General features: G+C 44.5%; 1 protein-coding gene across 4 annotated transcripts in view; it reads left to right on the forward strand.

Moving 5' to 3' along the window:
• Nucleotides 1-27,143, forward strand: part of IFT43 (intraflagellar transport 43) — a 44,113-nt gene that overhangs the window by 9,316 nt on the left and 7,654 nt on the right. For all 4 annotated transcript variants that reach the window (XM_039705514.1, XM_039705515.1, XM_039705516.1 and 1 more), the window contains 3 exons: nucleotides 6,097-6,164; nucleotides 18,540-18,572; nucleotides 19,072-19,118. In XM_039705514.1, coding sequence (XP_039561448.1) covers nucleotides 6,097-6,164; nucleotides 18,540-18,572; nucleotides 19,072-19,118 — 148 coding nt within the window. The remainder of the gene's footprint in view (nucleotides 1-6,096; nucleotides 6,165-18,539; nucleotides 18,573-19,071; nucleotides 19,119-27,143) is intronic.

Consider the following 27,143-nt stretch of genomic DNA (forward strand, 5'->3'; position numbering starts at 1 on the left):
CAGTTGTGTTCTTAAATTGCTAGGTCACCCAGTTGGGTGAGGTTGAGTGAGTGTATTTGTATTCTAAAATACAGTGCAGAATGATGTGGAGATCCCCTGGTGAGAAGCGACCTGCACTCTACCTGGGGAGGTACTAGCTTCATTACCAGAAGTACCTAAAACAAGACAATTTCCAGACTTGAGCTGACTCATGTGGATCCTGCTTGCAGGTGTGTCTGCACCTGTGGTGTAGACATGGCCTGGGGCTTGATATGATCAGGGCCTTTAATCAGAGCGGTATTTTCCTGACCCAGTTCTTACCCTTGCATAGTGGTTGGCACCCAGCTCTAAACTCTCATTCCATTGTCTGGTCTGGTCTGGATCTGTGCAGCAGCCACCCCCAAGTGCTCTCCCTTACATTCCCTGAAACTTTAAAACATACAAGTGAGGAGAGCTCTAAACTCTCATTCCATTGTCTGGTCTGGTCTGGATCTGTGCAGCAGCCACCCCCCAAGTGCTCTCCCCTACATTCCCTGAAACTTTAAAACATGCAAGTGAGGAACCCAGCACCAGCTGTACTCGGCTGAGTGTTGATCAGGGAACCTTATTTGTGTAAAAATAATCACAATGGTTTGGGCACTGTCCTTCCACTCTGGTTTAGAGAGTTCATGACCTAGGAAGTCATAATTGTAATGTAGTCACAGTCATTTCTGTATCTACAATTTGCACTGCAATAAGATCTAGAGAGTGTTGGTGTATGGCTGGGAGAAAAATTTCCTATTCCCAAAGATCTTACAGTCTTACTGCAATGTTTTCCTCTAGCATCCTGTTCTCCCCTGTGATCTTCAGCTTGTAGAGGAGCCTTCAGCAGGGGTAGCTGCATTTTGTATATGGCATGTTGCCAGGGTTTTGCTTTCTTAGGCATGCATTTGGGAGTAGGGTGAACTGGCAGTAGATAGCTCTTGAAGCAATTGGCATTTCTGAGAACCTGGGAGGGTTCTCTGAGGCAGAATTTCCCATAGCTACTGCACACTGCCAATGCCCTCTCATTCACGTGGTCATCCTGGGCTGAGCTGCATTTGTCTCTCCATGTCCCAGGGTTTCTGTCAGGTGTTTTGATTCTTGCATTATTCTAGTAAATACCCTCCACTGAAAGGATCCAGCATCCAAGGAAGCACTGGGTTTTTTACCTGATTCCATTTTACAGGGTTTGCATATTTTTTTTTTTTTTTTCCCAGAGCTCTTCTGGTTGCTTGTAGAAATGCTGGACTCCCAGACTGTTCCTGGGGACCTCTCATCTGGAAGTTGGCCAGATTCTCCAAGAGGAATCTCAAAAATGCAGCTGAACTTTTGTTCCCTAATTAGGCTAACTTCCCCAGTGTGAGCCCTAGCACTGCATGGCCTGGAGCTCCCCAAGGCCTTGTGCAGCCTCTCTCCCGTGCACCCCGACTGGCTGACCAGCAGGGCAGTTATTTTCAGCTTTCTGAGCTTATCTCCTCGCCTTTTGATGACATCTTCTGAAATAGTATTTCTAGTCAGCCATGTTTCCCAGCCTTTCTAGCAGTCCTGCCTGCTTGTCTACCTTGATGTGGATTAGGGACAATCTCATTGAAAATAATTTTATTAAAAGCTTTTCCTTTTCCACACATTTATTTCATACTTTGAGTGCTTCTGGACCCACCTCAAGTCAACAAAAGGACTGTAGGAGGTGGGAAAATGTCTGACCATATGTAGCATAAAGTGGTAGCAAACTTAGAAATGTTCATGCTTGGGAGGGCTGGAGGGGCACTTCACTATAACTATGGGTTGTGAGAGGATTCTACGTGGTGACCCCTTGTTTAGAGAATCAGATTGTTGTGTGCTCAGTCACTGTTTTCCTGCAAGGGAGAGCAGTAACTCCTCAGACAGTTTCAGGTGCCAAATCCTGCAAAGGTGATAGCTTTCCTCAGGGGTGCATGTCAGCTGACAGACAGCTGGCCACTGTTTTGGGAGAGCAATTCTTGATTAATAGCTAGTTAATTATATGAACTGCTCCTTTACCTGTGATAGATGACAGAGAATATTTGAAGGCCCCCAAGAACTTCTGTTTCAGTAACACTTTCCCTAGTAAAGGAAAGCCAGTGACTGTGAAAAGAAGGACAGTTTGTGGATGAAATGCAAATCCAGTATTTTCTGCTGAGTATTTAAGACATGCAGAAGTCCTTGGAGGGTATTCATTAAAATCAGACGCACTATTTGTACTGTCTATGGACATGATAAAGAGAGACAGAAGAGATGGGTTGTTCTTTGCAAAAAGCTCAGGCTTGCATAGATCTTGGAATTGATGTGTTTTTGATATCATACATGCTCTGAGATCAGTATAGATTATTTTATGTGGCTGTTTAGGAGCAGTGAGGCTGCTTGACTTATAGCTCTTTAAATGGCAGTAATCAAAACCAATTCATCAGGCCTCGTTGTGGAGATTTGCTTTTCTTCAGTCAAGGGAGCCTCTGGCATCTTGCTGGAGAAGAGAATCCTTAAGACCGCCCATACTTCTTTCTTTCCACTTCTTGGTCAACGGATAAAAATAAGACACCTACATACTGTGTAAAATCTCACAGTGTTTGTATATTGGAAAAACATAGATTCTACGTAATTTAGGAGAAATATGACATGATAGAAGAATTGTGTGTCCTCTGATGCATGCTCTCAATGTCATTTGAGTCCCTGCATCCCTGCACAGAGTGCTCAGTGTTTCAAAGGAGTTGTCATGTTGATGAAGGTAAATTAATCCATATTTCCAGACCCACCTGAGCATCTGAGGGACTTAACCTGCCCATAATCTACCTCTGTTGTGGTAGGTCCTAAAAGAAACTTTGCTGGACCTTCAGGATTCAGAGACACACAGGATAGTTTCTTCCATGGGGGAAGCAGTATTCAAATGACACCTTCAGAACTGTAGACGTGATCTGACAAGTAGCCTGGAAATTTCTGCTTTAATGGGGAAGCCAGATTAGAATTCTGCATCTGTCTGATAAGAAAGGGCCTGGAAAACAATAAAGAAGAAGGCAGAGTTTCTACTTTGATGCAGGAGAGATGGAATTCAGGCCAGTCATTTTTCCAAGGGAGAGATAAAATACTGATTGTGGATGTAGTATCAAAGTTATGGTATGGAAGGTGGCCTGAGAAATACTGGAAAAATGCCTTCACAAAGATGGTGAGCTGAATTTCTGAGGGGAAAAAACCAAACACAAACAACGAAACAAAAAACTCAGACCATGGCAGTTTTCCTTGGAAAAGGGACAATCTGCAGAAACTCAAGTAGAGGAGATCTTCTGGAGATAAATAATGGATGAAACCGAAGTGGAAAGGAAAATCCCAGCAAGTAAGTGATTAGTTGATGCTGTGAAAGAGACTGAGCAGCAAGGACTGAGAAACAACACTGTTGTCAGGAGCTGGTGGAATCTCAGTGTTTTGAACACTAAACTGTTTGGATATAAACTGTATAGCTTTATATTTGGGAATATACATACAAATCTTGCTTAAGGTGTAACAGTAGGTACCAACAAATTCTGCTCATTTAAATCTCCCAGACTTTTTCACCAAAAAGGTATGTTTAAGAGCACATTTGCTGCATTACAGAAGAACAGTGTACTCTCTTTTTGCTCTGATCCCTCTGGGGTTGACATTTGTCCCACTTTCTGTCTCAAGCTCTTGCTTGCAGCTGCAAAGTCCCTACCTGTCACCATATTATGCCAAAGCATGACATTGCATTCTCAATTGTAAATTACACTGAGATTTTGGAACTGTGACAGTGTATGAAGGTAAGTTATTTACTTGACAAAAGTGTATGTGGCATGTGACCTTATTGCAGCACTTTCCAGGCAGCTAGCAAAGAAAAGCTATTTCTCCTCAGCTGACAGTTAACATTGCCTTTGCTGTTGCTAGTGCTCCTGTAGGCAATTCAAAAAGAATTACCTGATTTATTGCAAGAGGAATAAAAGACCTGTAGGTGTATGTGAAGTGTTTTTTCAGGATCTGACAGACATTCAGGGTTGCCTGGTGTGTATGATCAATGAGAACACAGTATAACATTGGCAAGACATTGGAATCAAACTCCTAGATGCCCTGGAGTCATGCCTTGTGCAAAGACTGGGCCAGACATTGTCATCCCTCTGATCTGGTGTGCCCCACTTGAGTTATTTTTGATCTGAAGGCTAGTTTTTTGATGAGTAAATTAAATTGCAGGGGCACTGAAGTGCCCTGGACATGCTGCATTTTCCCTCAGCCTTACGGCCCAGTTTTTTTGGTGTGATTTTTGTAGCCCTGTGCACCTTTGTGAGGAGTTGTGAGGCTGTGTGTTGGAAATAGGATTGCTGGCTATCAGAGGGATAGTGTAAGGGGAAAGGGGGTTGTTTGCATGGGAAGCTTCTGTGTGGGAAGGAGCGTGGTTTTGAGTTAGGGGTGTATGTAATGGGAATGTTTATGTCGGCATGCACGCCCATATGTGGTGTGTGTTCCCACTTTTTCCTGGGCTCTGGGTGTGTCCAGATCAACTGAATTCAAAATGCTCCTTTTTTGGCACTGTAGCCTCTTCTCTGGTTTGGCATCTTAAGAATCTGGGGGAATCATTTAAAGATCAGAAAACTCCATTCACTTGGGCCCCTGAAGGCTTCACATTCTGTGACATGGTCATTCCAGTCGACTGAGCTCTGTCCCCTACGGATGAGCCCATATAAGGAGGCTGTTTCCTGCGTTTCACGCTCCCTGCCTGTCCCTCTGCCCTCCTGTGCTCCCTTTGCTGAAGAAAGTTGGTATTTTGGGACTGCAGCTCCTGCCTCATTCCTGCTCCCTGTTTATTTTTGGAGGATGACTATTTTTGCTCCTATCAGAGAGCTATGCAGGGTCATACCCCCTCCCTGCAGCAGGCAGAGGCTGCCCCTGGCAGGGTCTCTTAATTTCCCACACTCACAAACAATGATTCTACTTCAAGAAATAAACATGCAAGACCCCTACCATCAGGGTTAGCTCGACCCTGTCCTGATCTGTGGCAAGAGGCAATTTAGCTTTTGCTCAGGGTTGACCCCACCACACATGCAAGGTCCTCTCTGAAGTCAAAACTCCTTGGGAGTCATCCCACTCATTCACTTCCTTAATAAAAGCTGTGGAAGCCACCTGTGTCCCCACCATTCCTTTGCAGTTAGCATTTTTTCTCTGTTTTGGGACATCTTTTACCCAATCATTCTTTCTCATGATGGTCCATTCACAGGTCCCTGTAATCCATCTTCCCTCACTGGGCACCATCAATTGGGAGCTATGTAAGCTGGGTTCACCTTGCCTCTGCTTTCATCATTGCCTGCCATGCAGAACACTGAAGGCAGTGCTGTGCAAAGTGCCTCAGGCTGGGGGAACCAAGCCCAAAACTGTAAATGGCAGCTTCCAGATGGTGGGAATTCATGGCCCCATTTGGAAATTCCCATCATAAGCCCCAAGCTGAATTCCCATTTTCTCTTGCCATGTGGCAGAGTGCCACACAAGACAATGCAAGAAAATAGCAGGGGATGTCTTTAAGCTCCAGATGATCTTCCCCTTTGGATTTCAGTGGTGGCAGTGGTGGGATTCATCCCAGCTAACTTTGGAAGAGTTTGGGTATGGATCACTCTGTCTGAACTTGGCATCTATCCTCCTATTCTAAGCAGTGGACAAAAGCAAACTTTTTAGGAACAATTCCTCATGTAAAACAAGATGTCTAAAACATGCTGTCTTGTACCCTAGGAAAGGCATAATGTGATACCTCCCACTGATATGTGGGCAACAGTGATGAACAAGTTCCCAGTGAACCCTATTTTGTCAGGAGAGCACACCCTCTGTGGATCAGTCAGCTACTGTATGTACTGTGTGTCCTCCAAATGTCAAAGGCACATAGACCTGAAACTTGACAAGATAGGGTGATGCATCTTTTGTTTACAGAAAAGCTTAAAAACTTGTAGTTTTTGTCTTCCTTTTATTTTATGACTAAAGAGCATTTTAAACACTACCTCTCCATTATTTTGTAAAGTATTACATTAATGTGGGGACCTGGTGTCTCAGTTGGCTTGACCGGAGCTGTCTGTAACATGTCTCTTCTCTTTATTAAAGGTTCCACCACCTAAGCCCCCACGCCGGCAAGGAGGCTGGGCAGATGATCCTGTACTGGCACCTACCAAGTGAGTCCTCACCTCTTTCCTTTTTAAGAGGGGTTTAGGTGTGGAATGAAGGAACATCACTAGTTGGACCTTGCTGTCACAGACATTGGAACAGTTTTCCTGGGTCTTTCAGATGGTCTTTCTTTCCAATATCAGTGTAACTTGTTCAAGCCATTTGAAGTATTGCTTTTGCTTGGTTCCATTGGCTAATTGATTTGGCGAGGCTTAGAACTGTGTACATGTCCCTGTTTGCCAGTGGCAAATTATATTATATTCCTTACCTGGTACAGTGCCTGGAAGGAGTCAAGAGCATAATAAGCATGTTAAATGCAGGAGCTGGGATGGGGGGATTTGAGTGGTTCCGTCCTTTCCGGGAGAGTGACACATGACAGCACCACACTGACAAGAGTGCAATGAATACATCAGGATTTAGTGATCAGCCTCGACAGTAAAGGTGAAATTTGTCAATGTTTATGTGTGTATAGGGTTATGGTATAATGGAGATGGATGGAGATGGTCAGCAAGAAGAGATGGGAGGAAAAAGTATACAAATTGTAGAACATGTGTTGAGAAGTCTGATGCTTACATGAAGGACACATAAGACAAGGAAGTATCTGGACATGGTATTAGAATAGTTATGAAAACTAAAGGACAATTCAGACTGGGGAGGAGATTACATGCTTTCAAATAGTTGTGGTTCCAAGCTTAGAAGTTATGCTGATATTATATTTTATATTCACAGAACTGAAAGGCTGAGCTGTGGAGTGATGTGAGATTGCTTGTGTAGTTAAAGGCCTGTAATGAAAGTCTGTATGTCTTAACATATACTTTGGAGGCACTCTGATTTATGAAAAGTTATGTATTTTCTTGTCCGAAACTGAGAATGGATGAGGACTCCAGAAACCTGTTATACAGTCAGTATTTTTTGGGAGGGGAAGAAAGGTGGTCTGTATTCTGGGATAGCCTTTCCAAAAAACAGTACTTTCCTGGGAAAATTATCACTCCATTTGTCTCTGAAAAATAAATAGTCTGGAAATCTGGAGACTAGAATAAAGCAAGGGAATTAAGATCTCAGTCTGAACTGCTCTTGCTCTCCAGTTTAACCCTGATAATGGTTATTTTCATAGGCTGGCTGCAGCTAGAAGTTGCCATTGCAAAGATGCATCCACCTCAGGGTATTAAAAAAGTGCCACCAATGATCCTGGATCTTTGTAGGATTGTTGGGTAGGTGAGGGACTCCATTGGAGGTGATACATATGCAGGGCTGTGCCTAATGTGCCCTGAAGGACAGTGAACAGGTTCCTAATGTAACACCACTGTGCCATGTGCTATTTTACCATGTTTTCCATTGTTTGGCATTAGCTTTATCCTATAGATTTGCAGCAGTAGCTGTAGGTGGTAGCTCCCCCAGCATCTCGATTGCATGGGTTACAAGACATTGTAGGTGTCTGGAGTAAAGGCTTCTATGACACTGGATGTAGTTCATCTGGAGAATCAGAACAGGACACAGGATTGCAGACTTTCTGTCTCTGAGAATCTGCACACTGGGATGTGAGACCAACATGTGTCCCTTGCTGAATCATGCATGTGAAATGTCATATCTGACAGTGTTCATTTGTAATAAGGGTTTTTATTGAATAAGTTTTATTAAGAAGTTTGTTCTGACTTTCTCCAGTCATATGAGGTACAAGGGTTTTGTACAACTAATTCTCCTGTCTTTCCTTTCCTGTGTATTCTCCCCAAGCTGATCTCTCTTCTTCTCTCCCTTAAAAAAGTCTGAGATGCTGGCCTGTAGGGCTTGCTTTTTGACATATCCCAGGGTAAAGCCTTCATGTGAAAACTCTGAGTCATCGGCTGATGTCATACCAATGTTGCTGTAGCTTTGTTGTTTCTGTTTTCTCAGGCTCTATCTCCCCCCAGCTTTTCAACCAATTTGACTCAGTTTGGAAGCCATCAAGTTAACTTGCTCCAAGTTCACTAGTGTAGATGTAGTTAGAATAACATGCTTCTGTTGTTATATCTGATTTAGGTTTAAGCCCTTTTTTGACAGTGTAACTGAACCTACACTTGGGAATAGTTCTGTTAGAAGTAATTTGATTTTCAGAATTGACAATGCTAAAATCTGATTATTTCTTTCTTTCACTTAGAAAGGAAGGATGAGCAGAGTGAGGCTCACATGAGGCTAAAGTTAGATTTTCTGTGTTGTGTAAATGTACTGTGGGTCAGATGGAATACTGCAGCCACTTGTGCAATGATCTTGTAGCTATTTATGTTATTATTTCTCCATTTGAACTCTTAGCTTTTAGTTCTGTTTCTGACAGATTCAGTCAGTTACGACTGCATAAGTGTTGCTTTTCCTGCATGGATGCTTTTCTGCTATATTTCTAGTTCAGAGTCTTATCAGTATGAAACAATCACTTGAAATTGTTCTTTTTATTTCCATTTGGCACATGTTAGAGTAGAATTTAGTTTGTAACCTGCTTTTCTACCTTTGTGCTCTCTTTTAGTCCCTTACCTGCCCAGCTCATGTCATGCTTATGTAAACTTGTAAATATTCTCACCATCTTGCTGATTATTTCCATCAGACTGCTGCTCTCCCAGACTGTTGCAAGATAGGAAGAGGACAAGGACTCTTAAAGTTTTCCAACCTAAATTATTTTTTAAATTAATTAGCACAGATGGTGTGTGAGATACAGTATTTTATCATGAGTTCCCATAGCATTTGCAAGTGTCAGATATTGAAATTGCTGAGAACTATCAAAATGATCTATTTTACTCATGTTTTCGAATGCCAAATGTGGGAAGATTACTTTGCACTCCCAGTACTCTTATAGAACAGTTGTCATTGCTAGGAGTCCCGTTTTGTAAATCTGGATAATGATGAGGACCACTGTAAGTGTCTGAGCAAACCCCCAGGTCCTTTGCAAATAGCAACTAAGTGGTTCAAAGTAGTGACAGAAAATTAATTTTTCCATACTACCAGGGCCATCTGTACCTGAATCTGCTGTATCTAGTTGAACTGGTACTCAGAAGAATCATTCTCTATGAGAAGAGGTGGTCTCATTGTTGTCCCAGCAACATTCTAGCCCCAGTGTCAGCAGAAAGGGGACCAGCCAAGAACCTGGGCTGCCACTTGGGGCCTAGTAACCTGCTGAGATAAATAGCAGTAATTACAGCTGGGTTTTCCTACAGAAGCAGCTCTCTAACCACTGGATGGAGCCCAAGTGCCATTCTGAAAGCTGTGCTGATGTCCCTAATGACATCAGTGCTGACACTTGTGACAAGCAAAGCAAGCTCTAATGTCAGGTTATCTCACGCATCAAAAGAAAGAAACACAAAGTGCCTGCCGGTGGGGGAAGGAAAAGGGAACTCAGTTTTTCATACTGGTGAGGATTTGATAAAGGAGGGGTGCTTCCATGATTCATTTAATTGCAAATTCTTTTGATCTTGTCTCTCTGACTTTCCTCATAGAATTTCTTCTATTTTCTTCTCTAACAGTATCATAATTTCTTTGCTTCTTAGGTCTCTCAATTTGCTTAGGTGCTTGATCCCTTTGGTCTTGCAATGAGCCCCGTAAAATGCCTACAGCTCTGCAGGCAGCAGCTAGGGTTGTTAAGGAATAAACAGCTTGTTTCAGGTAGCCCTGCAAGCAAACACAAGTGCTGCTTTCAGTAGGAAGTCCTTCCAGTGCCTGCACATGTACCTCATTTCTTCTACACGGATGATGGCAGTTTAGCAACAGGTGCTTCAGCTACAACTGACATTTCCCCTTTCTGACTGACAGGCCACACAGAGCTGGAATAATCAAGGCTTGTTTAGGCAAATGACCATGCTGAAGTATTTTGGAACAGAAGTGGTACAGTGTCCAGGAATGGATTTGTCAAGAAGGTGAATATTAAGTGCCTGTAGGAAGGAAGAGGATGCAGTTGGGGTGACCTTTAGAGGAGGGTAACCCAGCCCCTCTAATAGCATAGATATCATTTAAGGCTCTGAATGGTGAGCAGTGGTGAAATTGCACCCTGGAGCCGGAGGAAAGTTATTTAAGAGATTAAGGGGTTTTATGATTCAAGGTCTCCAGAGATAAGTAAAGTTAAAAACCTCCTGTTTCAAGAATATGGGCTTAAACTATCCTGTATTCTCTCTATAAGAAATGACCCCTGAGAGTGCGTGGTTGTAGAACCTCTAGCAATCCCCGTCTTGCAGATGGGCGTAGTAAAGTGCTCATGAGTTTCTTGGTCTGGGACAGAGGGGGAAAGCTTGTGTCATTGCTTCTGTTCTCTACTTCCAATCCAGCAGCATTGTGGCGAGTCTCAGTCTGGACTTCTCTGTGACACTGCCACATTAGGAGCAGAGCCAGACTCCTGGCTGTATGGGGGATGTCTTGCTCTGCAGCTTGCAGCCATCTGTGGATGTCCTTAGTGAAGTGAAAAGTATAGGCAGAGAGGATCAAGGCTGCCAAGTGAGGGGGCACAACTTAGAAGGAGAAGAAAGAAAAGGAAGTCTGATTAAGTTTTGTCTTGAAGTGTCTGTTTTTGGGTTTGTCCCTGCATTGATCTGCAAGGGAATGAGGCAAGTAATGGCCCCTTGGGGACCTTCAGGACTTTCCTCTCAATGTCAGCCGTCATTTTCAATCACCCTCTCCCTCCCAGCCATTAATTTTGGCCCAGGATCATGGGGACTTGTCCATCTATCACTCCTAATTGACACTAAATGATCTGTCAGTTTATTGATGAACGGCAGGAGTGGAATTGTCACAATATATTTTACTTTCTAACAACTCCTCCTGACAATTTTACCTTGTCCATCTCACTCTCCTCACATAAATCTCCATTGGCCTCTCATTCCTTCTCTTGGGCTGATCTGGTGCCAGCCACCTCCATGCCATCAGCACGCATCAAGGACATCAAGATGGCGGTGAGCTGCAATGTGCAGGCCCAGGGGTGGGTTTTTTCCTCTCTCTCCCTGCCCCCTCCTCTTTTTTTTTTTTTTTTTTTTTTAATAGGCTGGATGTTCCAGGAATGCTAACAAGCTCCTGTCCTCTTGTCCCTTCATGTCATTGCTGGGGTGAGCTCTCCTTGGTGTTTCTGTTTAGACTCAGTAAAGATAACTGGCAGAAAAAGAAAAGTCCCTAAAAGACAGAAGAGTTACCTGAGAATCTCTCAGTGCCCTGGATGTCAACTGGGATTTTTACTGCTTTTAAACGTGCTTAGTGTGACTTGCAAGAATTTCCTGCAAGGGGAAAGTGTTAGACTTATGTCCATTTATGTCTTTGCAGTGCTCAGAGGAGCATGGAGAAAGAGTTTTGCTTCTTCTTTTTCCTTTTTTCCCCCCTTTTTTCTTTTCAAGATTTTTTTTACCATTTTTACTTTTTTCTTTTTCTTTTTTTTTCCTCTCTTATTTTTAACCTAGATTTCTGTTTAATTTTTCCCAGTTAGTGATGTTTTCTTTTTTCTGGAAAGGTACTGGGCAATGGAAGGTCTAGTAGGATTGCAGCCTCTTGCTCCCCTAGAAATGAAACTTGCATGACAAAAATAGGAGTGTGACATTTTTGGTAATGGTCCATGTAAGCTGCTGAAGTGGCTGAGTATTCTCAGGGTAAAGTCTCTTTGATTTTTTTTTTTTTTTTTAATGACTGAGGACAAAGCATCTTTCTTTCTTATTTCTCTGCATCTCCAAGAAATTTCCCAGCAAATTTAGGGGATGCTATTATTGCTGTTCCAAATATTTGTATTTTAAAATAGCAAAACCTTCTTGAAGAATACATGCAACTTCCAACCCTTTTGTATCTGTCATAGCCAAGGCTAAAAGCTTGTCTGGCCATCGTAGGTCACCTGTATGTTGGCTGTGAAGTCTAGCTTAATGCAGTTTACCTATTGAAAGGGACCTGAGATGACTTGATGTATTTGCTTGGCCCTATTTTTCCCTCCCCCAGCCCCCTTCCCCATAAAACTCCTCTACTATTCTCAAATTCTTAATCCAAGTTCTTAAAATATCTTCATCCAGAAGCTGTTGCTCTCAGATGACAGACCAAGACACCATTCAGTAATAAACACCTAATTCTTTCTACTGTTTTTCATATAAATGTTTTCAGTGAGGCCAGTCATAAGTGAAAGGTCTTTGAACCTCCTAATCATGGGTTTGTTCTCTATTGTGAGATTTGGAAAAAAACCCAAGCAACCTTAAATACATCTGCTGTCTACTTTAGCAGTCAGTTTTTTGCTATAACATGAGGATCCAGAAGTGTGCTTTTTTCCTGTAAAAGGAAGCTGAAATGCTCCTGTAACTTCAAGAGTAATTTTTTGGGAGAATTGGGCTTTGTGCTTGCTGGAGGCCAAGAACATGATCACTTGGATAGGAGCCCCTGTTCTCAGGGACCAAAGATATGTGGTGGATACCTCTAGAAACTGAGCACTGCTTTCTGTTTTCCCACACAGCAGGAATTTGTATTGAGTGTTGTTGTTTTTTCTGTTGCTCAGTGGGAGCTCTGAATAGCTCTGCTGGTCAGTTCTCTACCAGTGAGCGAGAGGGGGAGCCCTGGGAACATCTGGTTCAGGAATGATGCAGTGAGTGGGCTGAGGTTCTGTGATCCTCGGGAGCACTCTGGCAGCTTGTACTTTTGTGCCAGTTCCTAAAGTCCTGCTTGCCAGAGCTTTCCTCCTTCGTTGTTTCTGTTGAATAAGCCCGCATATTAGGACATGAGGACAAACAAAAACACTTCAGCTGGAGATTAAGTGCTTCTCAAGTCCATTTCAGCTGGAGCTGACCAGCAGCAGTGTGAGATCCCATCACAGAGCATGCCTGCTCATTGCTGCAGCCATGCTCTTCCAGAGCCATGCTCTGGGGCAGTGTGTTCAGCGTGCGCTCTGACCAGCACAGGCAGCTTGTGAGGGGCCAGGAGGTGGATGGCAGGGCCCTTACAGTTTTAAAACGTGTGTGTCTGCCCAAAACCCCGTTATAGTGATACAGATAGCCATGCATCCAGTGCTAAGAAGTGGAGGGCTGTAAGGTGACATCCTATGATGAAAGTAAAGGCTCATAATCATGCTGAAGTCAATGGCAAAACTTGCCTCGATTGTAGGAGATGTGAAGATTAAACTCCTTAATTTTGTAAAGGAAGACCTGGCTTTTCCAGGCTGTTGCAAGCCAGGAAGAGAGGGTGGAAACTTAAAACATCAGAGCTCCAGAGAAGGTGGAATGGAATAGCTGAGAAGGCACCTCGTGGTGCTTTCCAGCACGGGTAGCAGTCCTAATTTACAGACAGTCTTGGTGAATGTGTCTTTTCCTGTGCCACGGCAAACAAGCATTGGCTGAGACCCACCCTTGGAGAGCCCGGAGAACTATCACTTAGCACTTGTGTGTCATACTGGATGTGTAACTCAGTTGTGCCTTAGGCTGTTGAACAAGCTGCAACTCCTAGCTCACCGCCTACTCACTGTGGTGATGGGCGTTTAAGGAACATTTCAGCAAGAAAGTACAACGTCTTTTTTAATATTTTTCCCCTCCTCCCTCAGGCCTAGACCTGAATTACAGTCTTTGCCCGAGAGGCAAAAGGCTTCGTGCCTCCCTGTGGGCTGACCCAAGCCCTCGGTGTTGAGGTGGGTCACGGTTTTGGATGGAAGCACTAAGGCAGAACGCCGGCTGCCGATTTGCTCACAGGGCACCCAGCCTGTCTCTGCCCGCCCCTTGATCGCCCTACTGTCTCCAAACAAAATACATCTCTGCATCTCGTCTTCTCCTTTTTCCCCTGTTTCATTCTTTTAGCAAGAGGGATGCTTGGAGCGGCTTTCTGGTTCCACGTGATTCGTAGCAGTGGTTGAGGCATGCCAGGAAACAGGCCAACACACACAGGGGCAGACGAGTTTCTCCCGCGCTGCCCTGTAAGTTGAGAACAGCCCTCGGTCCCAGGGGCGGCGGGCCCGGGCCGGCCCGCGCTGGGGCTCGCAGTGTGGCTGTGGAGGCTGTGGCTGTGGCTGCGGCGGCGGCGCGGCCCGAAGCAGCCCCGGGCCCGAGCGGAGCGGGGCGGGCACAGCTGCCCCCCCGCCCGGGCGGAGCGCAGCCGGGCCGGCTGCCCGCGCTCCCAGCCCTCTCTCCTCCTCCGCCGCGCCATACCGGGCGCTCCCGTCCCGCCGCCTCCGTACGCGCTGTAGCAAGCTGCGGTAATTCCTTCCCTTTTCCTTAGCTGTGCCGCCCGCCCTCGCACCTCCCCGGGCGGCAGGAGGGAACCTCCGGTCCTGCACAGAGAACTCCTTGGAGCCTGGCTGTGGCGCGGTGCAGGACGCAAGTGTGTCTGGAGCTCTCAGGAGCTGTGGACATTAAAAGCTTTCAAGGACGTTTTTCTCCATTCATCCCAGTTATGTCCTCTGCTAAAATAGGTTAACGGTGTCTAATTAACCACTGCACATTGTCATGCTGCATAAAGATAGCATCCTGGCTGTTCTCTGAGCCCTGCCACTTTATCTCCATTTAGATCTCCGTGGTAGCCCATTAAATGAGAAAGAAACAGTTTAACAGAGATGATGTCTACATTGGAACTGCCTTTCACCCTTCAGCACAGAAGTTGCAGGCAGCTCAGCTGTACATCAGGGTGCTGTAAGGTCTCCGGTTTAACCCGTTCTCATTGATGTGGACGAAGGATTCCTCCTGGGCAGAACTGAGCAAAGACAACACTCAAGAGAGAGATGAGATCTATATCCTCTGCTGGAGGGCAGACCTAGGAGACAGATAGGTATTCTGTACTGGGAGTGACATACCATGGGGTTACACAAGGATTGTCAGGGTCTTTCACCCAGTCTCACAGCTATTCAATACCCTGAAATAGAGAGGGGATAAGCAGCTGTCCAAAGCCAGAAGGAATATTCTGGGATTATGATTATGTTTAGGAGTGCTGACACCTCTCAGGGAAAGGCAGTTTAAAGGGAACTGTCCAGCGGATGGAATGAGTCCCTGTTCTTTGCCCCTCCAGGTTCAATGGACTTGGAACATAAGTGAAAAAAACAGATGTATTCCTGTCTCATAAAAATGGGGAGTGGCTGGTGTATAATACAGGAGAATGAATGTATTTCTGAGCACTGCTCCTGGGATGGTATTGCTTTGTTTATCCTTACTTGAGTGACTGTATCTGTAGTTCATATTAAATTGCTCATTTTGTAAGTCCTTGTTGCTGCCCTCCCTGGGCTGTGCCTGCTGCTGCAGCAGACAAAGCAGGGAGTGTTGCTGAGAACATCAGAAAAGAGTAGAGATGCTGTGTATGCTGGCTTGTCAGGTTCATTCCATGTCTGCTTCCACTCACTGCTAGAAAGCTCACAAGATGAATGAAGAGGGTGCTGTTTTTACCTAGACCTGATATTCCTGAAGGAGGAAGTGTTGGTCTCAATGTGTGCCAGTTGGCATTGGTAAGATGAGACTATTCTTAGGAAAGGGTACTCCACATAGCAATGTGATAACATCGTGAAGAAATCCTGTGATGCTGCCCATAGTACTTGGAGAGCAGAGACAAGCAGGTGATTGGTTCTGCAGGAATACTATCTCTAGGTAGCCCTCAGCTAAGTTTATGGAATGGACAGAATTGAAGGTAGGGCACCTTTTGAAGATTTTGAAGATATTAATGATTTCTCTTGCTGCCTTGGAGGTTTTTAACCTTAAAACATAAGACAAAGCTTGTCTTTCCCCTCAGAGTCACTTTGTTACGTAGATTTAGGTACTGCAGTTTTGCTAAAAAAGCAAAAGACTAGTTAGACCAAGAATGTTTTGTGATTTTTTCCCCCTAGTCTGAAACAAGAACTCACAAAGTAATTTGGCACCAAACAAAATAAAAGGAAAACTTAATAAAAAAATAGAGGAAATAGCAGGTTGCATGATATCTTTTTTGCTTGATCATTAGGGCTACAGAGAGTGTAAACATACAATTCCTTCCTGTGCTATAGAAGCTTCATACTATATTTTGGGATAGTTTTCTACACGTGAGCTCATGAGCTGACTTGAAATGCTAGTTTCATCAAATAATGCCATACCAAATCATATATTAACAGACATATCCAGTACAGGTGACTGGAAGCAGATGTCTCTCCTGAACAGAAGAGCAGTCATTTCTAGCTCCTGCACCAGTGCTGTTAGTATATAAATGCTCTGTATAAGCTGCCGTACTGTCAGCATGAGAGATTTGCCTCACCCAGTGCCACCACTGGCACCTGTGGCACAGGGACTGAGGTGTTCTCCTGGGGGCACTCACCATGGGGCTGTAACTTGCCCTGGGAGAGGAAGGAATGGTCTTTGATGGGAGAGTTCTAACATCTGGGCTCTGGTATTAAAGGGGCCCTTGCCCTGGGAGAGGAAGGAATGGTCTTTGATGGGAGAGTTCTAACACCTGGGCTCTGGTATTAAAGGGGGCTATTCCCCCCATCCCTAATGATGAGTTTGTTCCCCAGATTACTGTTTTTTCCAATGTATAGTGCAGCTGTTTCATAATGAGGTATTTGCTTGTTGTCCTGAATAAGTCCTTTCCTAACAAGACGGAAAAGTTGAGAAAGCCTAAGTCTCACAACATAAGCAAAGCAGTTTCTGCCTCTAAGACTAACATGACTGCCTTCCCTGTGGGCCACCTGGATATTAGTCATGACAGGGAGCTTAGGAAGAAGAAACAGAAATTGCTTACAGGGATAGTAGTAGTGACCTTTTCTCCTGGGAAGTATGAACATGTGGAGTGTTTCATTCCTGCCTGGAGACAGGAGCAAAGATGTAAGGAGTGTGAGTACTGAGGGAGAGAGTGTTACTTGGGGTTGGACAATCATCAAGAGTAACAGGATCATCCCAAGAAGCTGTTAAATTGAACCCCCAGGAAATCTATGCATGGCTGTGCAATGCCATCATTTGGGATGTTTCAGCATGAAAAGGGCAAGGCTATGTGGGAACCAGTTCTGTGAAGGCATAAAGGAGGAATAAAATAGGAGAAATCTTGCATCATCTTTCTACCTCTATCTTCTCAGAAACTAAACACCACTGGGTGCTGGTGGAGGGCTCTCTGAAGCCATCTATTTCTTCCTCCATAGTATCAGGAGGTTCACAAAAAGTACTTTGTGCTACCACTGGGGAGAAGGATGGAGCTGGACAGTTCATTCTCACTGGAAGAGCTCTTTCCCCAGTTATGTTCCATTTTTGCCTTTGAACGGAGGGTGCAGATATAGCTGAAAGCCCAGGTGCAGATGTCACTACACAGCTGCAGTTCTGATTATAGCAGTCGATGTTCCTGGGCTCACATCACTGATTCAGTGTCATCTTTAGCTTCTCACAGACTGCAAGCTCCAGAGAGAGCAGTAGAGACAAAGGGCTTTCTTCTCCTTATACCTCTTCTCTGTATAGCTAGACATCCTCTCTGCCCTAGTCCTTGCTCTTAAAAGAGTAGATTATTCACAGGAGAGCTAGATGAAGACTGTGGCTTGCTAGAACAGAAAGCAGATGAGGAGAGGCCTGTGCCATGTCACAAAGTGCTTTGAAAAGAGCAATGCAAGGCAGTGAAGCAACTTTTCTTACATCTTGGTGCATCCTGGGACAGTGCATGTGATGGAGGAGAGCCCCATGTATTCTTTGTCATGACACTTGGACTTCAGGGGACGGGAGAATATTTATTCCCAACACATAGACATGAAACTTCACTCTGCAAAATGGCCAAAGCAATCAGCGAGTGATGGAGTATCTGCTAAAAAGAAACCTGGCATTTAATTAACTTTTCAAAGTGCTGGTTCAGCAATCTCCATGTTTTACATTTTGAATATTGAACAAGCGTCCCTAATCGGGGCTGAATTACTTCTGGGCTTGCTGGGGTGGAGAGCAAGGGAGCTGCCATTTGCCAGCACCTCCCTGCCATGTTATTATTATGAACTCCTGTTAACTCAGCCTGATCAACCCTGATTTTTTGCCATGACTGCATGACCTGAGCTTGGCCAGCTCAGGTGGGACTCCTAATCTGAAAGGCAGTGAGAAAATCTTTATGTACAACCATGGGGAGGAAGAAACTGTTGATCTCTCAGGAGTAGGGAGACAAAGTATAGCACCTTCTTCACTCCTTAATGTGCCAACCTCTCTACTCAGGTATGGCCAGCTTTACCTGCAGCTGATGGTAAAGGGGACAAAAAAGTATCTGAGAAACTAAAGAACCAGGGGATATTGCCATATTTAGGCATGGCTGTCTTTTGGGACCCAAGTGGTTTTGTTTCAGTATGTCTCACTCAGGGACTTTTTGATACACTGGCTTAATAGTCACTCAGAACTCTTTAAGGTATGATGTGTTATGTATCAGACCTCATGCAGGAACTGTTTTGCACAATAACAATCATATAGGGAAAGGTGAAGTTTTTCATTTTCTCTAGCCTTTTCTAAACATAAGCCATCCTTGTCTTGCAGGTCAGGAAGAAAGCATGCAGAAGAAGTAGAAGAGTAAGTTCCCATTGTCGCTGAGACTTCTTCCACAACTTTTACATCTGATCTGATCATCTGACCAGTACACCAAGATCTGAAAGTTGGGAAGGATGCAGAGCCTGTCAGGCATTCATATCATGTGTCTTGGGATGGAGCCAGGCTGGTCATTCTATAGTTCCCTGGATATAGAGTAGATGATGGATCTGTCACTTCCATAAAATAGAAAGAAAGAAAATGAGAAAGCCACTGCTTTCCTCCCAGACCCACCCCAGGCCCTACTGTCTTCAGCCTAGGGGTTTGTCTTAGGTACATCTTGCTTAAAGTGAGATTTCTGCTGAGCCCAGCATTGAATGGTATGGAAGATCAGTCTTCCATGTGGGCTAAGCATACTTGGAAACTCTCTCCTTGACAGCATACTTGGAAACTCTTCTCCTTTGCAGTTTGTGGGGAGGAAGGGGGCACAAGAAGATGTTTTTCTGGGCTTGTAATTGAAATTCTTTCTTGTGCTTTGCTGCAGCCATCGTCTTAGACAGCAGAGCCTGGAGGCATCAGATGATGGAGGAGGTAAGGTACTTGACTGCAAGAAGTGCCTTCATGCATGTCTAGGGGCTCTCCAGTAAAGTGAGCCCAGGCATCTTGTAAGAAATTGCAAGGAAATTAACCACTCTGGGGGTAAACAAATGTAGGAGCTGCTTAGGTCTCCCTGGGTGAATGAGGGAGAAAGGGTAAAGGAGATGGAGAGGGAGGATGAGGAAGTGAACTTGTAGTCCAACTCTGGCTCTTCATGAACACAGAATTAGGGAGGACCCTTGGAAAGCAGGAAAGTGGCAAGGACACACTTTTCTCTGTAATTACCTCCATGGAGAATAACGGACTGGGCAAAATGAGAGCTAAAAGCACAATAAAAGATTAAGAATGGTGAAAGAAGTCCCTGCTCTCCTCTGGCTTAGGTGGTAGCAGGCTCTGCTTAAAGCATCTGTTATCTATTGTAGCAATATCCTTGTTTCCTGGAGTTTCTGTCATGATGGAATTCTTGATTTAAAAAATCTGCTTGCCCTTATCCAAGATCATAGATCATAAGCTAAACATAAACACTGGTGGGTAATCCCATCTCATCCCTTTACAGGCTGCTATGAAATCTACTGGCCTCCTGACTTAGCACTAGTTTTCTTTATAGTGTATATTGCTCTTCTAGGACTGGATGAGTCAGGAGAAATCTCAGTAAAAATATGAATTTCAAGACAAGCAATAGACAACTGTGGGGAGCACAGAAATTCATTAAAGCCTCTAATAAGTACCTCAGTTTTCAAGGACTAAGAATTTCCTAGAGTATATAAAAAGTTGCATCTGTAAAATATCACCAAGCATCAGAAGAATTATCTGGAGTCACAAAGGATCAGACATCAGTATGGTTAATGAGATTAAATGAAGACTTATTTGGGTCTTCCAGACAGATTAAGCATTGCAACATATGACTGCCAGAAGTGGCACCTTTATAGCATTGGCATCTTCAGAACAGACTAAATTTTCCCCCTGGGAAGTTCCTTGGGCTTCTTAAATTTCAGCGTATGTCACTGAGGCTGGTAGTCTGTTCTGAACAGCTCTGTTTGCACACATGCTGTCCTTTTTGTTGAACCCTGGTCATGTACTTGCAGTATGACTATCTTTGCTAGCCAGGCATAAAAATGCTTGCCACATGTTTGTTTGTAGCATGTGACTTTCAGCACTCCAAGACCTTGGGTAATAAATATAGAATAGGATTGATGCAGAGTGTGGTATGAAGACATGCTGAATCCTAATAGACTTCACTTATTTATTTGTGTCTAACCTGTGGTTAGCAGCTGAATTTGGATTGTTTGCAAGCTGGCATTTAGCCTTGGATTAAATGTATGCATTAGAAGAAAGATATAGTGTGGTTCCTACCCAGGCAGCTTCTGGTATAAATACGCTGGGTTGTGGATCTAATTTGTATATAGAAAAATCTCTAAAATGGATGGTGCATTGCATAGTTGTGTTCCTATTCTGACAAGGAGATTAGGCAAACTGTACCGGGAGAGGAATTTTCCATGTGAGCTCAGCAACTGGAGTGAAGAAGAGTGACATATAAACAAACTCCAGAAGAAGATTACTTTTTTGAATAAGCAGAGAGATACAAATAACTGCCTAGCGTAGAAGACAGGGAGTAGCATGCAGTGGCTGTGGCTGTGCAGAAAATTGAGCTGTATCAGCCTCCCCTTTGCATAGAACTGCACTTCAGTTTGTGTCCTTAACTAGAACAGTAAAGCCCAGAGTATAAACAAACAAAAATCAAGACATTGGTGTATGGATCCCCAAGGATGGGTCACGGTTATTTTGTGCTGCATAATGTCTTAGCTTGTACACCTTAATATGAACAGGCGCGGTTGCGTAATGATTGCTGCTGTCAACCAATACATTTGGATCGCCTTCCTTTAACCTGTTAAAAAGCTGAGCTGTACCATTCCATTAACATTGTTTGTCCCCCATCCAACCTTTTCATTAGAAGAATGAAGGACAAAACTATATGCCCTTAAAAAGGTGTTCTTATGAATTTGAAATGTGCTCAGTTGTCATTTATACATCTCTAACAACCAGAGGCTCTGAGTTTGGAGTCCATTTGAGAACGTGTTAAAAAAGTATAGGGGCTGTAGAGAACCCAGTTTGGCAGGTGGAACGTGGAGGGAAGTTTGTACAGCCAAGTGGAGACTTCTGGGCTTGACAGGCTTTGTAGTTTCAGAAATAAAAGTAGAATTCTTTCACTGCTCCTGGCTTGTGTATGAAATAGCATCTGATTCCTTATCTCTGTGGGAGTTTGGGGGAGAAGGATGGACACTTCTCAGGCTGTGTGGAATGAGTGAAACAGTATGGGAGGTAATAAGTGGGTGGACCAGACAGGGACATGCATGGAATGATCTGCAGTTTCAGCCATTTGTTATGGTTGCACAGGGAAACTCAGAAGGTGCAAGACAGTTTTGAAAAAGTGCAGCGTCTCTCCAAAAGTAGCTCTGGATTATCTAGTTGATGGCGAGGTTGATTTCCTACAGCAGCCACTGCAATCTTAGTGCTGACCCTCCTGAGCACATGGTGGTACTCGTGAGAACTCAGGCACAGCAAATGGATAATGCCTCTGTTAGTGGGTGTGTGCCCACTGGACTTTGTCATGGGGGACCAGGTCCTCTGCATGGTGAGAAACCTGCTTTAGCAGGATTTAATGCATGACACTTGAGGAATAATAAACCTTCACAAGCAACACAAAAGTGTTTAATTCCTAAAGGACAGGCCTAGTTAAGTCACTTTCGGCCAGGGGCAATTGGGGGCTTAATGCTTTGTATGTAGCAATCTGTGCAATCTGAGAGAGAGGAGTTTGAGGGTAATTGCTCAATTTTCTGTCCATGTCAACAGGGAAAATGAGCAGCAGTGAGTGAGCTCTGTATGGCAGGGAAACTGCTCGAGATGGGAGATGTGAGACCCTCTGTGGAATTTAAAAGGTGCTGTCTGCAGCACAGTGCTTCCTTTTCTGTAGCAGCTAAGAGCTTCTGCCACGTGCAGACTATCCTTTGTCATGAGGTGGGAGGGAAGATGGGACAACCAAGCTGAAGTTGAAGGGCTTTATCCTCCCTTTGCTCCTTTCTCCAGCAGGGCATAGAGGGCTTTACTCTGTTCGTGTGTCTCTTTCTGTCACAGAGCTAGATAGGGCTGTTTCCTATCAGGGCAAGAAATGCTAACATTCCTCCCCCACTTTAGCAATCTGATTTGTCCTTTGGCTAGAAATTTCTTTGTTGTTCCTTTCTTGTCCACCCGTTCTGCACTGCTGTGTTGTATTCCCCCTGATGTCTTTCTCCTTAGTACTTTGCCCTTGAATTTTTCTCCTCAGCACTTTATGGGAACTTATTAGCTAAGGTTGTTCTCCCTCTCCCAGGTGTTCCCACATCTGATGCCCCACCATCAGAAGTCCCTTTTTGCTTTCTCTCTTTTACTCTTGGGATGCATAGCTCCTAGAAAAGGGCTTTTCTTGGAGGACTGGGATATCATGTGTATTTTCTGTCTGCAGGAACAAACAGCTTGTTATTTTAAAGGAGATAGTGTGTGTGAACGAGACAGCTGATTGAAATGAAAGCCTAACCATGCTACATAGACAACTGGAACCTGACCTGCAGGTGAGGAAAGCTGCCAGGAGACAGTCACAAGATCTGTGCCCTCAAGGCAAAACCCCTTCCTGCCTGCTGGGAAGCCTCCTCAAGGAAGCAGAGCTGATGATTAGACCTCTCTATGCAATGTCAAAACTCTAGAAGGACTTACCCTTCTGGCATGTGCCAGCAGCTCCTTTGCATTTGAACAGGATAAGAGTCCAGACTTTGAACAACAGAGGGGAAGTGGGCAGATGCCATGGTCCCCAATCCTTCTGGGTAGTGATATCTGTCAGGTGAGAGGTCTGTAATTCACAGCCATAAAATATCCAACACTGCTTGAGCTGCATGCAAATATCCACCAATGATGATATTGCTCCAAAGACCTGAGAATAGAGCACAGTGAGGGTTATTGTTGGCTCTATCATTCCTGATCAATTTTGCCAGTTGCTTCCCTGGTGAGCTGCTGTTTCCACAGAGCACACCAAGTGCTGGTGGATTCCAGAGGCCATGAGCTGCAAGGACAGCTGCAGTGGCTGAGCATGAGGGTAAGAGAGGGCGGAATCTGTAGGAACAGTCAGGGATATGGCAGGTGGCTACTTCATAGGCTCAGAAGGCAGTGTTGGAGTGATTTGGGGAGAGATAAATGGATGAAAAGTTCTGAGCATCAGTGAAACGGAGACAGAGTGAAAAACATGCTGTTTTGGAAGTGTTATGAATGGGCTGAACAGAAGGTTTTGGGGCAGAGAGTGTCAGTGGTTATTGGGTCTCTGTGACACTGCGTTGTGACTTCATGTGTGGCTCTTTCAGCACACCACAGCTCTCCCCTTTGCTGCTCCCCCACCTAATGCACTACTCTGAGTCTCTGTGCAAAGTCACTGAAGGGCAGACTTGGCCCAGCCTGATGGTTTCCACTGAGCTGTTGGTCCAGGCCAGTTTGAACTCCTCCAATAATTGCTGGCATTGTGATCTAGAGCTCTGGTGCTGGAGAAAGGCTCTCTCTTGAGAGCCACAGTAGGCAAGGGAGAGCAGAGAGTATGTCCTGAGAGACTGTCTTGAAGCAGCAGACCACTGGCCAAGGGTCAGTGGGCTCCTTAATTACAAGGGAGCACATACAGCTTGTTGAGGGCTGAAAATGACAGTCTGAGGAAGTTGCTAAATTCTGCGATATGGTGGATACACAGTCATATTGGCTCTGTGATTGCTGAGTCCATAAATGTATTTGACGGACTAGGTTTACCTAAAATACCCTTTAAGAAAAAGCTCTTGAAAGATGATTACAGAATTGAGACACCATCATTTAAAACTGCCTGAGGCAAACTCCTTTGAAAATTGCAGCAGTGGAGGGACAGAGAGAGAACCGCATAGCCCTTGATTGTAGTGTCGTTCCCTCAGGACCCGTCCCCCCTCCTCCTCAGTTTCTCATCTGATATGAGAGAAAGCAGCAGTAAGATTCCTCATCTGTCTTATGAAAATCCGATTCTGAGTGGCTCTGATCAAACCCAGCTGGCTGTCAGCAGCGGTGGCCTTGTGTGGAGGGAGGGAGGCTTCTGAGGAGTTGCTGGATGTGGAGGTGTCATGGGTGCTGCCGATCAAAGAGGCATTTTTTAATAAATATATATAAGAAAAAATAAAAAACCTAAGGATTTAGCATAAAAGAAGTGTAGTTTGTCTTGTTTTTCCAGTGTAACATGAAGAGGATGAAATAGAATCAGGCATGCCTGCTCCTGAACATACTTCCACAGGAGCATCCTGAGAAGCTGCTTTCCCTGCCCCAGTAATGCTCTAGCACAAAGTCCCTTATCTCCAGCGTTGTTGAAGAGGGTTTTATGTTTCTGAGTTCACTAGACCCTCTCAGGACACCTCATACCTTCTCATCTGATGCCCTACTACCTTCTGAGTATGTTTTAGCAGGAGAGTAATGCAAAGGAGCAGGGAACAGCCTTTGAAAAGAGGAAAACACATGTTACTGGAAAGGAGGGCAGGTGTACTGCTCTGTCAGGGGGCTGTTGGTAAGACTAGGAGCTGTGTTACCACTCTAAATGCTGATAACCTCAAGGAGCATGGTGGATGCCAGGTCCTGGACCTGGCCTCCAGTCTCTCCTGTCTTCTGCTGCTGCTGAAGAAACCTATGCATTAAGAGGTTCCTCACCTTTAAAGCTGTCAGGGTCTGCTTCTACTTGCAAAAGTACAAGCCATGCATTACTGCTTGTGAAGCGCTGCACTGAGCCCAGCAACTCATCTGATAAGACTGTTCTGTGCCTCTCCTCACACGTCAAATGCCTGAAACTGGGCAGAACCTTTGTGTCAGCACAGCCTTGGGAAGCAGCAGAAATGCCTGATGCCTGTCCCCTGCAATATGAACACACCACACTATTGAGGCAAGTAGAATGTCACCCCCCAGCCAGTCATCCATCTAGCTGAGATGCAATATTATGCAAGGCAAATGTATAACCTTTTAATGCAAGGCTGGAGGGTCAGTACTGAATCTGCTGTATGACCTTCCCTAGATCCTGTGACTCCTCTGGCACCTGCTCACAGGGTGACTTTTCCTATCAGCTTGGCCCGGTTGTGCTGTTACCGTCCTCTTCTCAGAAGGAGGCTTTGGGACATGGGACTCTCAGGTTATCTTCTGCTTATCTCAGCTTTTGAGACAGTGCCCTGGTAGCTGTGGTTTTGTCTGCTTTTCACTCTGTTTTCATCTTCCTGCTGGTTGACCAGGCAGGTACGCTGCTCCATGCTGGCCTACTAGTAGGGTGATTTCAGTCAGGGAAAGATCCCTATGAAATTAATGTCCCAGCATCCAAAGAAGCATTCTTTATTCTCTCCATTTGCCTGCTGCTCTCCTGAGAAAGCTTCCAAGAGGCTTCAAGCTTGTTTGTGTGTTCAGCAGAAGCTGTCTGTGTCCCTTGTTCTTTATGGTTTTTTGACGATTTTTTTTGCCTGTTGCTTTCCACTTTTTATTTTTTTTTTTTTAATTCTCCATTTTTCCACTTAGAAAAATTATTTATTACATTGAGATGCACTAATTAAAGCCGTTTTCTGGTATTTGGTTACTGAAGTGTTTGATGTCTCTCTGACAAGACCATGAAATGCACAGAGTGTCCACAGGGACAGAATTTGCTGAACACGGTGCTTTGTAAATGAGGGGACACAGTGTCGCAGCAGCTCATGAATATGAAACGCCCATGATGCTACCTCAGTGGACTTGGGAACACAGATGAATCCTGTCATGTGCTAAATGAGACCAATTTCTTTCACTTAACTTCATCTTCAATCAGACCTTCCATTTGCCTGTTTAAAATTCCCCAAACGTGATGCAGAAGGTAACAGCATTCAGTAAAACAAAGTTTTGCAGCAGCAGAGGTATTGTAATTATTTCAGTTTTACATTTTATAAGCAAGCAACATAAAATAAAGTTCATTTTTATACCTGCTTGATGGTAGGAGACTGCCAGCTCCAGAGGCCACTGCCCTCTTTGTGTTCTCTGGATATGGTGGTGTGTGCAGAGGGAGGGCAACACAGTACTCACCACAAAAGTGTCCATTCTGAATGGCCTTTGAAACACTGACCCAGCTGGGGAAGTGGATCAGACTGAGTGAGATGGAGTCTTCTTTGTGTGTGGGTGCCAGGATGGAGGCTCAGGGTACTCTTAAAGCAGCTTAGGGAGTAAGCAGCACACTCTTACTAACTGCAACCTGAACTGGAACATGGTTTCTAAATGCAGCTTTGCCAGTGATTTATTGCCTGATCTGGAAGAGGTTCTGTCTGTCCTGTCTGTTCCTGGAAGAGATTTTATCTGTCCCTATTCATGTGCCATCTTGTATTTAGCAGACAACTTAGTTCTTTGGGGCAAGGACCAGATCTTACTGTGAGTTTACAGGATTTTAAGAGACCCAGCCTACAGGTGTTGCTACTAAACCAAAAATCAACCATGCCTGGGAGGGGAGGTGCAATTTACCAACTTTCAGGAGCAGCTGGGTATTAGATTGGTACTGATTCTCCCATCTCCTGCTTGTTGCTTCTGTGGTTGTCTTCTTTGCCTGTCAGTAAGTTATTTGCTAAGAGGTAAAAAAGGTGATGTTTAGTACATGTACTTTAATATGAAGACATAAAGCTCTCCTTTCTGTATGACTTGAAAATTTTTTGACTGTCTGCATATAGCATGGGTTGCCTTTACTCTTTCCCCTCCATCTTCTCCTCCTCCCATTCACACACTTCTGTCTTACAGCATTGGTGCCTTGCCATAACTTAGTCACAAAGCTCTTTTTGTGTAAGACCTGGCTAAGTTCAGCTGTTCAAATAAAATATTATTCTGAATTATATGCTGGGACTTAGATGTTCTGGGACAATCAGTTTTGTGCAGTGACTTAACCCCCCAGTTAGCCGACTTGGTACTGGTATCTCCTGCCACACCATAACTTCCATATGAGTAAGCTCATTT

Source organism: Passer montanus, unplaced genomic scaffold, assembly GCF_014805655.1.
Source record: "Passer montanus isolate IOZ18808 unplaced genomic scaffold, ASM1480565v1 scaffold18, whole genome shotgun sequence".
NCBI lineage: Eukaryota > Metazoa > Chordata > Aves > Passeriformes > Passeridae > Passer > Passer montanus.